The following is a 12,275-nucleotide window of genomic DNA, read 5'->3' on the forward strand; positions in this document are numbered from 1 at the left end:
TCTTCCTGTGTGATGCTGGGGGTCCTCTTCCTGTGTGATGCTGGGGGTCTTCTTCCTGTGTGATGCTGGGGGTCCTCTTCCTGTGTGATGCTGGAGGGGCTCTTCCTGTGTGATGCTCGGGGGGACTCTTCCTGGTTGATACTGGTGTGTCTCTTCCTGTGTGATATTGAGGGGCCTCTTCCTGTGTAATGTGTGTGCCTCTCTCTCCACCTCCATTTGGAAAGCCCCCTGGTTTGGGATGCTCTGAGTTTTCTGAGTTTGCTGTTGATTTTCTTCCTTTCCCTGCACACTCACCAGTTCTCTCCTGTGTCATTCGTGCGTGTGGCTCTCAGGTCACTTGGGTGCTCTCAGGTGACTCGCAGGGCTGTGAGCACAGAGGTGTTGTTCTGCACTCTGCTCTGCTTATGGGAGACTCTGGGGCAAGGAGGAGAAGGGCTGGTTCCTCCCGGGCAATGGAGGCTCTTTACAGCAGGGGCTAGCGCCAACTTTGCCTCTCTGGACGTGGGCGTGGGACGCCGTGGTCTGTGTGGCTGCTGAAGGCAGGGAGGGTCGTCCAGGCGGCCCCCAGCTGATGTTACCACGGAGGTCCTGGTGAGCGCTTCCCGCCAGCAGGTGCACGTGAAGCCACCGTGAGGTTCATTCCAAGCCGGCACTCGGCCAGGTTAATTTTTAGAAGCTGGAGCTCATCTTAAAGGCACTGAGCTCTTTTGCTGTAAGAAGTGGAGGTTGATGTGTGACCTGGTTGTGACAGCTGGGGACAGCTTATTTTGTGGCTGTCAAGAACAATAAAGTGTAACGGAGGCCCAAAAAGATTTTTTTCTATTTCCTAAAATTTCTGCTAAATCAAAAGAGGTTTTGATAACCATTTGATTGAAGTAAAGGAGACATTCTTCTCTAAAGATGTTACATTTGATTGAGAAGAAAGGGCCTCAACAGTCAGAATTGTTTTTTTGCAAAGATTTGTATCAATAAAATTTCCCTAAGAAAAATTTTGAAATACTCAGAGCAAATTGCTAAGCCCCAGGAATGTATGAAAAGGTATGTATTTTCGCTGCTGGGTTATAGCAAGGGAATCTGTGAATTGGGATCTGTGAATTGGGTGTGGTGCCCCCGCAGTCCACCTGTGGCCCCTCCACTCCTGCTCACTTTCCCCCTTCATTGCTCTGTCCTCCCCAATCCTGGGGCTCGGGCTCCTGGCTGCTGCTGGCCTGGTCGGTGTCTCTACTTCCAGGGTCTTCTCACGGACTGAGGAGGTGCATGGGGCCCCAGGTCCTTCTGCAGAGGCCATGGCCCTGGGTCCTGCCCTGCTGCACCCAGGAGGAGGGCGGCCCGTTCACTGTTGCTCTTCCTGAAAGGTTAATTCTGGGGAGAAGGCAAGGACTAAGGCATCTCCCCTCCCGCCAGCACATCCTGGAGCTGGAAGCCATGCTGTATGACGCCCTGCAGCAGGAGGCCGGGGCCAAGGTGGCTGAGCTGCTGTCGGACGAGGAGCGCGAGAAGCTCAAGGTGTCCGTGGAGCAGTGGAAGCGCCAGGTCATGAGTGAGCTGCGGGAGCGGGATGCCCAGATCCTGCGGGAGCGCATGGAGCTGCTGCAGCTGGCTCAGCAGGTGTGTGCGCGGCAGGTCGTGGCCGGGCCGTGGTGAAGACCTGGCCAGGCCTGCGCAGAGCCAGGCAGGGCCTCCCATGCCCACACCTCCAATGACTACCGCTCTGTGGCCCTGCTCTCCAGTGGCCACTCCTCTCATAACACAGTCTCTGATGTCTGTGCTCTGGTGGCCCTGCCCCCAATGGCCACGCCCACTGATGGCCATGCCCCCCAATTATCACGCCTTCCTTAGATGGCCACATCCTCTGATGGTCATGCCCCAGAATGGCCATGCCCTCTATGGCCACACCCCTAGTGGCCACGCCCCCAAGGCCATTCCTGTCAATGGCGGGCACTCGGGCCAGACTGCCTCCCTAGCCAGCCCCATGTCCTGGGTGTGCTGCAGAGGCCTCTGGGTGGCAGTTTTCCCCTTTTGGACCCCTGGCTACTGTGTCTTTTCCATGACACCATTTCCTGATGGCAAGGGTGCTCTCAGGACAGCAGCCTCCAGCCCTGTCTTGGCTTCAGGGCACTCTGGAGCCTCAGGCCTGCTGGGTCAGTTCTGTGCTGATGGGAGGTGAGGAGCCCTTCAGGCTGGACAGCCTGGACATGGAGGACAGGGCCTAGCTCCTCCGTGTGCCAGGGTGGCCGGGAAATGGTTTTATGGGTACATTCCCTGTTAAGAGCACCCCAAAGCAAAGGTTTGATTGCAGATTCACATAAACAAGTTCCTTGCATACAAGCTGGCCGTGGGCATCAGTGTGCTAATGTCAGCTATGCTCTGCCAGCCCCTCATTAGCCTCCTGGGCTTCTTTGGTCTCCAGGCTCAGGGTGAGGACAGTCACCAGCAGCCCCTCTGCTGCCTCAGAGGGTCTACAGCTGGAGCTTGGAGGCTTGGGGGACCCAAGGCACTGGCATTCCCCCTTGCCAGGAGGCTTGCTCTGTGCCCGGCTCTGCCTGCAATCCTCTGGCGGCTCCTTACTCTGCTGCAGTGACATCTAGGGGTCCAGGAGTCCATTCCCACCATTTCCCTGAGTGTTGGGCATTGTGCTTTCCGAGCTGAAGTTGCAGAAATCAGGAGGATACTGTTCCCGCCGTGGGGAGTGTGGCGTGGGGAAGGCCCTCCGCTCACCTGCCATGGGGAATGTGGCGTGGGGAAGTTCCTGCCATGGGGAGTGTGGCACGGGGAAGGCCCTCCGTCTCCCACCGGAGCTTGACAGAGACGTGTGTTCTCGTCAGTAGCCACAGGCCATGGCTGTACCAGCTGCTCTGTGACCATTTATTACCAAGGAAATGAGCGAACATCTTGGAAGATTTGGGCTTGCTAAGTGTCGTGACTATTGATGTTCTTCTTTTTAACCTTACAGAGAATTAAAGAGTTAGAAGAAAGAATAGAAGCTCAGAAGAGACAAATAAAGGAACTGGAGGAAAAGGTAAAACACATGGGGTTTCGGGGTTTGTCTTGTTGAGATCAAGTGAGAGGTGCCCAGGGTCCCTCTGACCTATGACTCAGCTCCAGGCCTCTGGGAGAGCAGACTTAGCTCCTGACAGCAGCGGGAGGCAGCCGCCCGAAGGCTGGGTGGAGCTGAGTGGGAAAAGCCTTCTGGGTGCTGGCCACAAGGGCTCTGAACCGGGAGATGGGAGCCCCAGGGCCTGGGAATTCCCCTGCCAGGGCCCACTGTGTGACCTCAGAGCAGCCACGCCTCTTGTGGCCTCAGTTTCCCCATCTGGAGCCAACGGCTTCGGGTTCCTTCCCTCACTGGAGCCTGGGCCGTGCGGATGTCTTTGAGCCCTGTGGGTTCACCCTGTGTTGGTCTAAAAGTCAAGTTCTCAGATCAGAAGCGCCTGTTGAAGGGCATTTAGGTTGAAGCCACACGCCAGGGCTGGGGAGGGCTGTCCATGAGATGTGGGGTCAGGGGTGCTCTGTCCATGCGCATAACAGGCTTGGTGCCCCCCAGGTCAAGGTGAGGAGGGCGCGGCAGAGAATCCCGACTCTCCTCTCCGGGGTGCCTGCAGGCTTTCAGGGCGGGGCAGGTTCTCCCACGTGGGGCCGGTTCAGTGGTGTCTGGGGTGACATTGTTCACTCCACTGTGATCAGTCCTGCCTGTGTGGTAGAGTTCACTGAAGCGACCAGCTCCCACCGAGGGCTGAATGAAGTGGCCAGTGGTCCCACCTTCCGTCTCATCCTTCCAGAGAGAACAGGAGGCTGGCGTTGGGATGCCCCTATGGCTGGCACGTGCTGGGCTGAGCCCACAGATGCTCTGCGCTTGCCAGGAGAGACTGGGTCCCTTTGGACAGCAGTCGCCTTAGAGGGGCCTTGTGTCACCCGACACCCCACCCTAGCCCTGCCCCACCCCTCGTAGGCAGTGGCATGTGCGCCCTTCCGCTGGGCACTCACTGCCGCGGGCAAGAATCATCATCCTGAGGAACGAGCTACTCAAGGCACAGCCTGTGCGGCCCCAGTAGACACCAGGCCACATGAGGAGGCACCTGCCAGCACCCGGGCACCTGGCAGTGGCGGGAGGGACACAGCATTCTTGGGGCTTGAGCCTCCAAGAGGGCAAAGCCTTTCCCCCAAACCAAATGTCTGTTTCATTTTGCATCTTCACCTAAGGACATTTGTTTACATTAAATACCAGAAAAGTGTGAGGGTTGGGCGCGCTGGCTCATGCCTGTAATTCCAGTACCTTGCGAGGCCGAGATGGGAGGATGGCTTGAGACCAGCCTGGGCAACATAGCAAGACCCTGTCTCTAGAAAAAAAATTAAAAAATAGCTGGTCGTGGTGGCACGTGCCTATGATCTCAGTGACTCGGGGGCTGAGGTGGGAGGATCTCCTGAGCCTGGGAGGTTGAGGCCACAGCGAGCCACGATTACCCCACTGCACTCCAGACTGGGTGACGGAGTGAGACCCTGTCTCCAAAAAAAAAAAAAGATCAGGTGTTATTTCTTAAATCTATCCTGTCCCATGCCTGATTTTCTCTCGTGTCCGAACGGGCCTGGCTCCCAACCCCCAGCCCAGAATCGGGCCCGGTGAGCTCAGGGTGCTGCTTGCACTCTGCTGCCTGTACTGGGACTGAGACAGAAAGATTGCCACGGGAGTGCCGTTGTTTCCTGGGCATTTGGAGTGTCTTTCAGTACAACTCTCACCATCATTATTAGCCAACTGGTGCTGCCACGGAAAATTCCTGCAGCAGGTCTCAGTGATGGGTTTTGCTTCAGGGAGGAGGAGACCGGGTCCCGGGAAGCTGGCCTTGCGGTGCTGGGGACACGCTGGGTGTGAGGACCAGCGCCCACCGCCTGCGTCTGCAGGGTGCAGGGTCCCCCTGAGCGTTCCTAGGGCTGGCGGCGCTGCCCCTCCCTCCCTCGGAGGGTCCTAAAGCGCATCCTCTCCTGCTGCCGGCAGCCTTGCTGCTTCAGTCTGATCCTGTGTATTTCTTGCCAGACGTACTACAAACTCTTTTTTCTCTTTCTTTCCTTCCGTTTCTCCATCCTCCCCTTTCCGTTTCAGTTTTTATTTTTGTTCTTGTTTTTCTCCTTAGCTTTCATTCTCTGGTCATAGCCCATCTTGGCACCCTGACGTGGTGAGTATTTATTTGACGGGGCCGGCAGGGGTCCCACTCTGCCTCCCAGAAGACACCTCGGCCCCTGCCCTGCCAGGGAGCTGCCCGCCTGCGGTCTGATAAACCGAAAGGCGATGACCTTCCCAGAAGGGCTGTTAGAAAGCCACCGGCCCTTCAAACCGGAAGTCCCTCCCTGGGGGTCAGGACCCGGAGGTCAGGACCCGGAGGTCAGGACCCGGAGGTCTTCCGCTGTAGAGGCTGCCGGGCACTCTCCTTTCCTGAGAGGGAAGAAGGGCAGGCTCCTCACACTGCCCGGTGTAGCAGAACCACCCAGGATCCTCTGTAGGGGGCCTTTCTGCTTCTGCGGCACGTGGCAGCCGGCCCTGGGGGCAGACACAGTGGTTCTGTGACTCGTCCTCATTCTTTTCTGGGTGGTGCTGAGCACAGGTTTGGGCATGCTGGCAATTCAGCGGAGGGGCCCACCTCCCTGCCAGGCTGGGGTGGCTCAGGCCAGGATAGTTGGAGTCGTGGCTGACAGCAGCTTCTGCTTCGGCCAGGTCACACGCCAGCCAGAGGGCTGCCTCCCTCCAAACTAGAAGAGGGGCAGGTGGGACGTCACGTCATTGTTCATCTCAGTCCTCGAGTCCCCACCCTTCAGCAGGTTCCCAGAGGAGCTTCCCCTGGTGGAAGGGGTCTCCCCTTTCCAGGAAGCTCCTCGCCTCTCACCCCTCACTCCAGCCGAGCAGAACCTCACTGACATCTGCACTCTGCGTTTCTTTTCTTCTAGCCCCACGTTGAATTGGACCCTTTTCCTCCAGTGGGACCAAAGAGCAGGGACACAGTGGGATGTCACGTCTCCACCCTGAAGACCCAGGGAGGTTTGGTCTCTGCACGCCCGTCCCGTGGAGGAAGAGTGAGAAGGGGCAGCTCCCATCCACCGGGGATGCGCCGGAACTAGAACTGGCCCCTCTGACTTCTCGGGGGCTTCTCCCGGGGAGCCCGCCCTTGGCTGCTGGACCCTGGGTCCCTTCTCCTGGACGGCAGCCCCCATCCCAGTTCCAGGGATGTGTGACGTTCCCTGCCAAGCAGGGGTGAGAACCGCTTCTGTGAGAAGCACCAGCCTCGGGCCCCCACCTCTCTTGGTTCTCACTGTAGCTGCCCCTGGTATCTGGAGGAAGATTTTCAGAAACAACAGAGGCTGGGCCTGGTGACAAGATGAGGTTAAACATAGCAGCCTGGACGGCGACCTTCACTCAGGGGAACCTGAGGCTCTCTGGGATGATCCAGGAGGGCTCCAGACACCCCAGGGGCCCCTCCAATGCTGCGACGTCTTGCTGGGGTCCTGAGCACTCGCTGGCCAACAGACCCCACACCCCCCCTTGTTCATCGTCATCTCTGGGGGATAGACAAGAGCTGTGGCCGCCATGGGCCTCATGGTGCCATCAACCCTCTGCCTCCCCCAGCCTGAGAAGGAAGGCCACAATCCTGCCCAGGTCGCCAGCCAGGAGCACCGCAGGACCGAGTGGAGGAAGCTGTGGGGAGCGTGGTGACAGGAGGTGGGACCAAGGGGCAGAGCTGGCTAGGGCACGGATGCCAGAGGCTGCCTCCATAGTGCGTCTCCAGAAGCCACGGAGGCCTTGGGTGCCCAGAGCCACCCAGCCTGGAAGCCCCTGCACAGCCCAGACCTGTGGGCCGCAGACCCCAGTGAGGCCCAGTCCCCGGTGGACCCCGAAGCCTCACCCGAAGCCTTCGCGCACAAGGGGCAGCCCAGGGGAGGGACGTGGACGCCCCTGTGGCTCTGCTGGCGCAGGAAGGGAGCTGTGGTCCAAGTGGCTGACAGGTAAGGTCTGTCCACAGGAATGGCCTTTCCTCTCCCGCCCTGTGTGGTGACCCAGCACGGGCCCACACGCCTCCTTCCTGGCCTACCCATGCTGCTTAGGAAACAGCCCCATTTGAGATGAGAATTAAATTCACAGGCGCACCCTCCCTGCCAGGTGAGCCGCAGCCTCCCCTTCACACCTCTGCGTCCCAGTCTGCACCCGCATGGCTCTGCCACCCCTCCACGTGCTGACCCGTTAGGATCACCTCTCCCACAACTGACGGGACAGAGCCAGGGGCTTGCGTGGGGCGTGGCATGATGGTGGCTGGGGCAGGGGTGGGGTGCATAGGGTGTGAGGCAGGTGCTGCAGACATGGGGCAGGTACCTGACACCTGCACAGCTGGCCTCCGTCCACTCACAGGAAGAGGCTTGTGTGGAAAAGGAGAAACCCCGCACGTACACTGAGGCCGCCTTCCTCGTGTGCCTCCCTCTCTCTCTGCGTGTCCCTCCCTCCCTCCCTCCCTGGTGTCCCTCCTTCCCTCCCTCCCTCCCTTGTGTCCCTCCGTCCCTCCCTCATGTGCCTCCCTCACTCCCTCCCTCCCACCCTCCACATTTGCCTCCCTCCGTGGCTCCCATGCACCTGCCCATGAGCACTGTCCCACGCTCAGACCCGGCACCCTTGGTGTCCTCTCTGGGGAGGCGGTGCTGGTTGCTCCCAGCAGGGGAGGAGCTCAGGGCTGGGCAGGGCAGGCCCTACCATGGCACTTTTCCTTGCCGGCAGGATTCCCTGTGGGAAAGTCTGAAGATCTGTAGTGTCCGTGGGACTCTGTGGGGCTCTGGTTCAGGGTGAGCCAGTTCTTGGGGAGGAAGTGGCAGCTCCATGGGGGCTACCCAAGGAGCACTCCACGTCCCCCACCTCCAACCCACACCCTGTCTGAGAGCCATCTGTGTCTCCCATGGCTGGCAGCAGCCAGAGACCACAGGCACTGTTGTTCCCGAGAGATCTCCCTGCATAGAAAATGGGACGGGGACAGGCAGGTGCAACCACCACCCTCGACTCGGGAAAGGACAGGCAGCTCCATCCTGCGGGTCCCCTGGGCCCATGTTCACAGGCACAGCATGGACAAGGCGCTGTCCTCGTGTGGGTCAGACCTGGGAACCAGGCAGCATCTGCCTCCTGCATCCCCCGAGTGTGCCAGGCACAGCCTCCGGACAGAAAGTCCACTGCAGGGGTTCATTCTAGAAGTAGCAGGAGGCCCGCAGCCCCAGCCCTGGCACACGAGGGCACCGCAGGCCCACCAGCCCTCAGGACACGGCTCCTGTGACTGCCAGGAGCTCCGGCTGCCTCCCCAGGAACACTGGTCCGCAGCAAGTGCCAGAGCTCCAGACGCAGCGTTTCCAGCTGTGTGTAAAGGACAGTGCAGTCACAGGGCGGGGTTCCACGCTGCGTTTCCAGCTGTGTGGCAAGGACGCAGTCCTTGGCGCAGTCACAGAGTGGGGGTTCCACCCGCCTCCGGTTCCCCCAAGGGTGGCTGGGGCGGTGAACACCCTGCAGTTTAGCGACACACACGGTGTGGACATGCGCACGTCCCGTGGAGGCTTCCCGGCTGCGTCACTCCCACCCCCTGTGGGCCACGCCTCACAGCCGGGCAGGTAGATTGTCCAGGCCGTGCTGAGCCCCGAGCATGTCCCCCAACTGACGAATCTCAGAGGGGACCCCTGGCCAGGAGAGGGGGGCCTGGGGAGCATGGTCCCCCACAGCCACCCTCGGTGACATCTGGGGCTTGGTCATCCATGGGCGGCCTCCCTGGATGGAGCCATTTCCCGGGTACGGGAGCCTCCCAGGGTTCCACCAGCCTCCCAGGGTCAGAGAGCGAGCCTCCAAAGCGACACCAAGCAGGAAGGCGTGTGTGAGCCAGTAAGCCCCAAGCCATCGTGTTACACCAGTGAGACACCCTGTGGCTACCCCGAGGGGCGGGAGACCCGTGGTCAGAACCCGGAGCTGTGAGTGGCGACACCCTCTTGAGCTTGTTGGGTCAAGTGAGGAGAGGAGAGCGATGCCTTCACCAGCCCCCTTGGGGGAGGCGACAGAGCAGAGCGGGACTTTGGGCCGAGGCCACCCGCCCCCAGGGCTCCTCTGAAGTGAGGCTGCCGTCATCTGCTCAGGTCGTCTCCCACTGTGTCCGAGGGTGCAGGCACCAGCCTGAGTCTGAAGGATGTCAGGAAAGAGCTACGACCTGAATTTGCAGCCAGCAGAGAGCTTCTGTGCCATGGTCCCCACACGCCTGGACCATGTCCTGGACCACCAGCCCCATGCGCGTCCGAAGCAGAGGCCCTCGCCGCAGGGCAGCAGGTGCACGGTGTGCCCTCTATGGCAGAGGAACCGCAATGATGCCTGTTTGAGTGTATTTTTGGACAGTAAAAGTGACACGTGCTTTCTTGTCCAGCATCTCCTTTCTCTCCAGTTAGTTTCTTCCCCCCAACTTTTGATATTGAAATAATTTTAGATCTAAAGCTGCACAAATCGTGTAGAGGGTCCCGTGTACCCTTCAGCCGGCTTCCGTGATGTCCCGTCTTGCAGAATCACGATACACTTGCAAAGCCCTAACTCGGCCACACCCTGGGCTCTGTTTTGCCAGCTTTCCTCTAGGCAAATCCTCCTCCCTGCTCCAGGATCACACCCTGCCTCTGCCCATCCTGCCTCTGGTGCCTGCCACCGTTCCTCCTCATCACCCTTGACCTTGACACTTGGACCAGAATGGGCCGGTTATTTGGCAGAAGATTCCTCGGGCAGGTCCGCCTGGCCTATGGTTCTGTGAAGACGGTGCATCTGGGGGAAATGCCCAGGTTGATGGACCCTAATGTACCCACCAGTGTGCCTGGGGTGGATGTGTTTCCTCACTGACACTGGAAGCTTGAGCACCGGGCTAAGGAGGCGCCTGCCAAGGTCTCCTGTAATGGATGCGTATGTCGGGGGAGATCCGTGGAGACCGAAGAGACCACGTTTCTCCAGGAATGTCCCCGAAACGTCCGCGCCATTGCTGGATCTTCCCTGCTGCACTTCCTCCCGTGGGACGTCCTCTCCCCCTTCCTCCTATTTCCTTGGTTAGGATTTTCCTGTAGAGAGGACCTGCGCCTTTTCCCCTATTTCTTTGCTTATTTATTGCACTGTGTGCTTCTGCCCCTTCAGTCTGTCCCTGGGTCATGGCCCGGAGAGGCTGCGAATGTCTCCTCGCTCAGATGCTCCAGCAGGCTGGCGCCCTGCCCTGAGGGCCTGTGCTGCTGTGAACTCTCTTCCTCTCCGTCCCTGCAAGGCGGGGTCCGTGACCCCTTCCCCAAGGAGCTCTGGTTTCTGTGTTGGAGAGCGGTGTTCAGAACCACGGTCTCTGGCCGACCAGGGTGTGCTTGTTGCTACTGGGGTGACAGTATTTCCAGGTCCGCTGACGACAGCCAGGAAATACGTGTGCGAACCAGCCTGTGTGCCCGTCAGACACGGCCTGGAAATACGTGCGTGAACAAACTTGTGCTTCCCTCCCTCCCTCCTTCTCCCTCCCTCTCTCTCTCCCTCCCCCTCTCCCTTCCCCTTTCTCTCCCTCCCCCTCTCCCTCAACACATACCTACCTATCTCTTAAACACTGTTACAAAAGCATGCATTTGTGGTGACGCCTCTGATTCCAGGCTCTGGTGTGCAGTCCCCCAGCCGCCCTCCTCTCCTTGTTGGTACCGTCTGCAACGTACCTGCTCGCCTGTTCACCGGGGCACTAGCGTCCAGCGGGTGCTTCGGGGTTACTAACCAGAGCCTGTTGGGAGCCACTGCCCCAGCTGGAGCACAGCTCCTTCTCCCTCAGCCTCTCCAGACAACGTGGTGGCTTCTCCCCTGACCCGCCCTCCCCGGGGCTGCTCACGTGCAATGCAGCTGGCATCTCATTCCCTGCTTCAAATAGCGACTTTCTGAAAAAATTTACTTGTAGTACAGTGGGCTGTGGTCTGCTTGTGGCGCTGTGGGGTGTTTGTGGTGGTCTACAGTGTTTGTGGTAGTATGTGGTGGTCGGTGGTATGTTCACAGTGATGTGTTCTCTGCTAGTGTATAGTGGCTTGTGGTATGTGGGTTTGTGGTGGTCTCGTGGTCTGTGCTATGTTCGTGGTGGTGTGTGGTGGTGTGTGGCGTGTCTGTGGTGGTGTGTGGTAGTGTATGGTGGTGTGTGGTGTGTCTGTGGTGGTGCGTCTGGTGGTCTGTGGTAGTGTGTGGTGGTGTGTGGTGGTGTGTGGTGTGTCTGTGGTGGTGTGTGGTGTGTCTGTGGTGGTGCGTGGTGTGTCTATGGTGTCTGTGGTGGTGTGTGGTGTGTCCATGGTGTGTCTGTGGTGCTGTGTGGTGTGTCCATGGTGTGTCTGTGGTGGTGTGTGGTGTGTCCATGGTGTGTCTGTGGTGTGTCTGTGGTGGTGTGTGGTGTGTCTGGTGGTTTGTGGTGTGTCTGTGGTGGTGTGTGGTGTGTCTGTGGTAGTGTGTGGTATGTCTATGGTGTGAGTGTGGTCGTGTGTGGTGGTGTGTGGTGTGTCTGTGGTGGTGTGTCTGTGGTGGTGTGTGGTGTGTCTGTGATGGTGTGTTTGTGATGATGTGTATGTGGTGTGTCTGTGGTATGAGTGTGGTGGTGTGTGGTGGTGTGTCTGTGGTGGTGTGTCCCTGGTGGTATGTGGTGTGTCTGTGATGGTGTGTTTGTGATGGTGTGTGTGTGGTATGTCTGTGGTGGTTTGTGGTAGTGTCTGGTAGTTTGTGCTGTGTCTGCGGTGGTGTGTGGTATATCCGGTGGTGTGTCTGTGGTGGTGTGTCGTGTGTCCATGGTGTGTCTGTGGTGGTGTGTGGTGTTTCCGGTGGTGTCCATGGTGGTGTGTGGTGTGTCCATGGTGTGTCTGTGGTGGTGTGTGGTGTGTCTGTGGTGGTTTGTGGTAGTGTCTGGTAGTTTGTGCTGTGTCTGCGGTGGTGTGTGGTGGTGTGTGGTATATCCAGTGGTGTGTCTGTGGTGGTTTGTGGTAGTGTCTGGTAGTTTGTGCTGTGTCTGTGGTGGTGTGTGGTGGTGCGTGGTATACCCGGAGGTGTGTCTGTGGTGGTGTGTGGTGTGTCTATGGTGGTTTGTGGTAGTGTCTGGTAGTTTGTGCTGTGTCTGCGGTGGTGTGTGGTGGTGTGTGGTATATCCAGTGGTGTGTCTGTGGTGGTTTGTGGTAGTGTCTGGTAGTTTGTGCTGTGTCTGTGGTGGTGTGTGGTGGTGCGTGGTATACCCGGGGGTGTGTCTGTGGTGGTGTGTGGTGTGTCT

General features: G+C 58.9%; 2 protein-coding genes across 12 annotated transcripts in view; both read left to right on the forward strand.

The window, feature by feature from the left end:
- JAKMIP3 (Janus kinase and microtubule interacting protein 3) overlaps positions 1-6,343 on the forward strand; it is a 97,156-nt gene extending 90,813 nt beyond the window's left edge. For 6 of the 11 annotated variants that reach the window (XM_032282033.1, XM_032282031.1, XM_032282032.1 and 3 more), the window contains 4 exons: positions 1,405-1,608; positions 2,954-3,019; positions 5,127-5,168; positions 5,935-6,225. In XM_032282033.1, the coding sequence (XP_032137924.1) occupies positions 1,405-1,608; positions 2,954-3,019; positions 5,127-5,168; positions 5,935-6,105 (483 nt within the window). In that variant the 3' untranslated portion in view covers positions 6,106-6,225. Of the gene's footprint in view, positions 1-1,404; positions 1,609-2,953; positions 3,020-5,095; positions 5,169-5,934 lie in introns of all 11 variants that reach the window. The other 5 variants (XM_032282037.1, XM_032282035.1, XM_032282036.1 and 2 more) reach the window with 2 other exon arrangements.
- A 15-nt stretch (positions 6,344-6,358) lies between these two features.
- Positions 6,359-12,275, forward strand: part of LOC116554164 — a 17,758-nt gene continuing 11,841 nt past the window's right edge. The window contains exon 1 of the mRNA XM_032282042.1: positions 6,359-6,987. Coding sequence (XP_032137933.1) covers positions 6,363-6,987 — 625 coding nt within the window. The 5' untranslated portion in view covers positions 6,359-6,362. The remainder of the gene's footprint in view (positions 6,988-12,275) is intronic.

This window comes from Sapajus apella, unplaced genomic scaffold (genome assembly GCF_009761245.1).
Source record: "Sapajus apella isolate SASKATOON/1434 unplaced genomic scaffold, GSC_monkey_1.0 scaffold13, whole genome shotgun sequence".
NCBI lineage: Eukaryota > Metazoa > Chordata > Mammalia > Primates > Cebidae > Sapajus > Sapajus apella.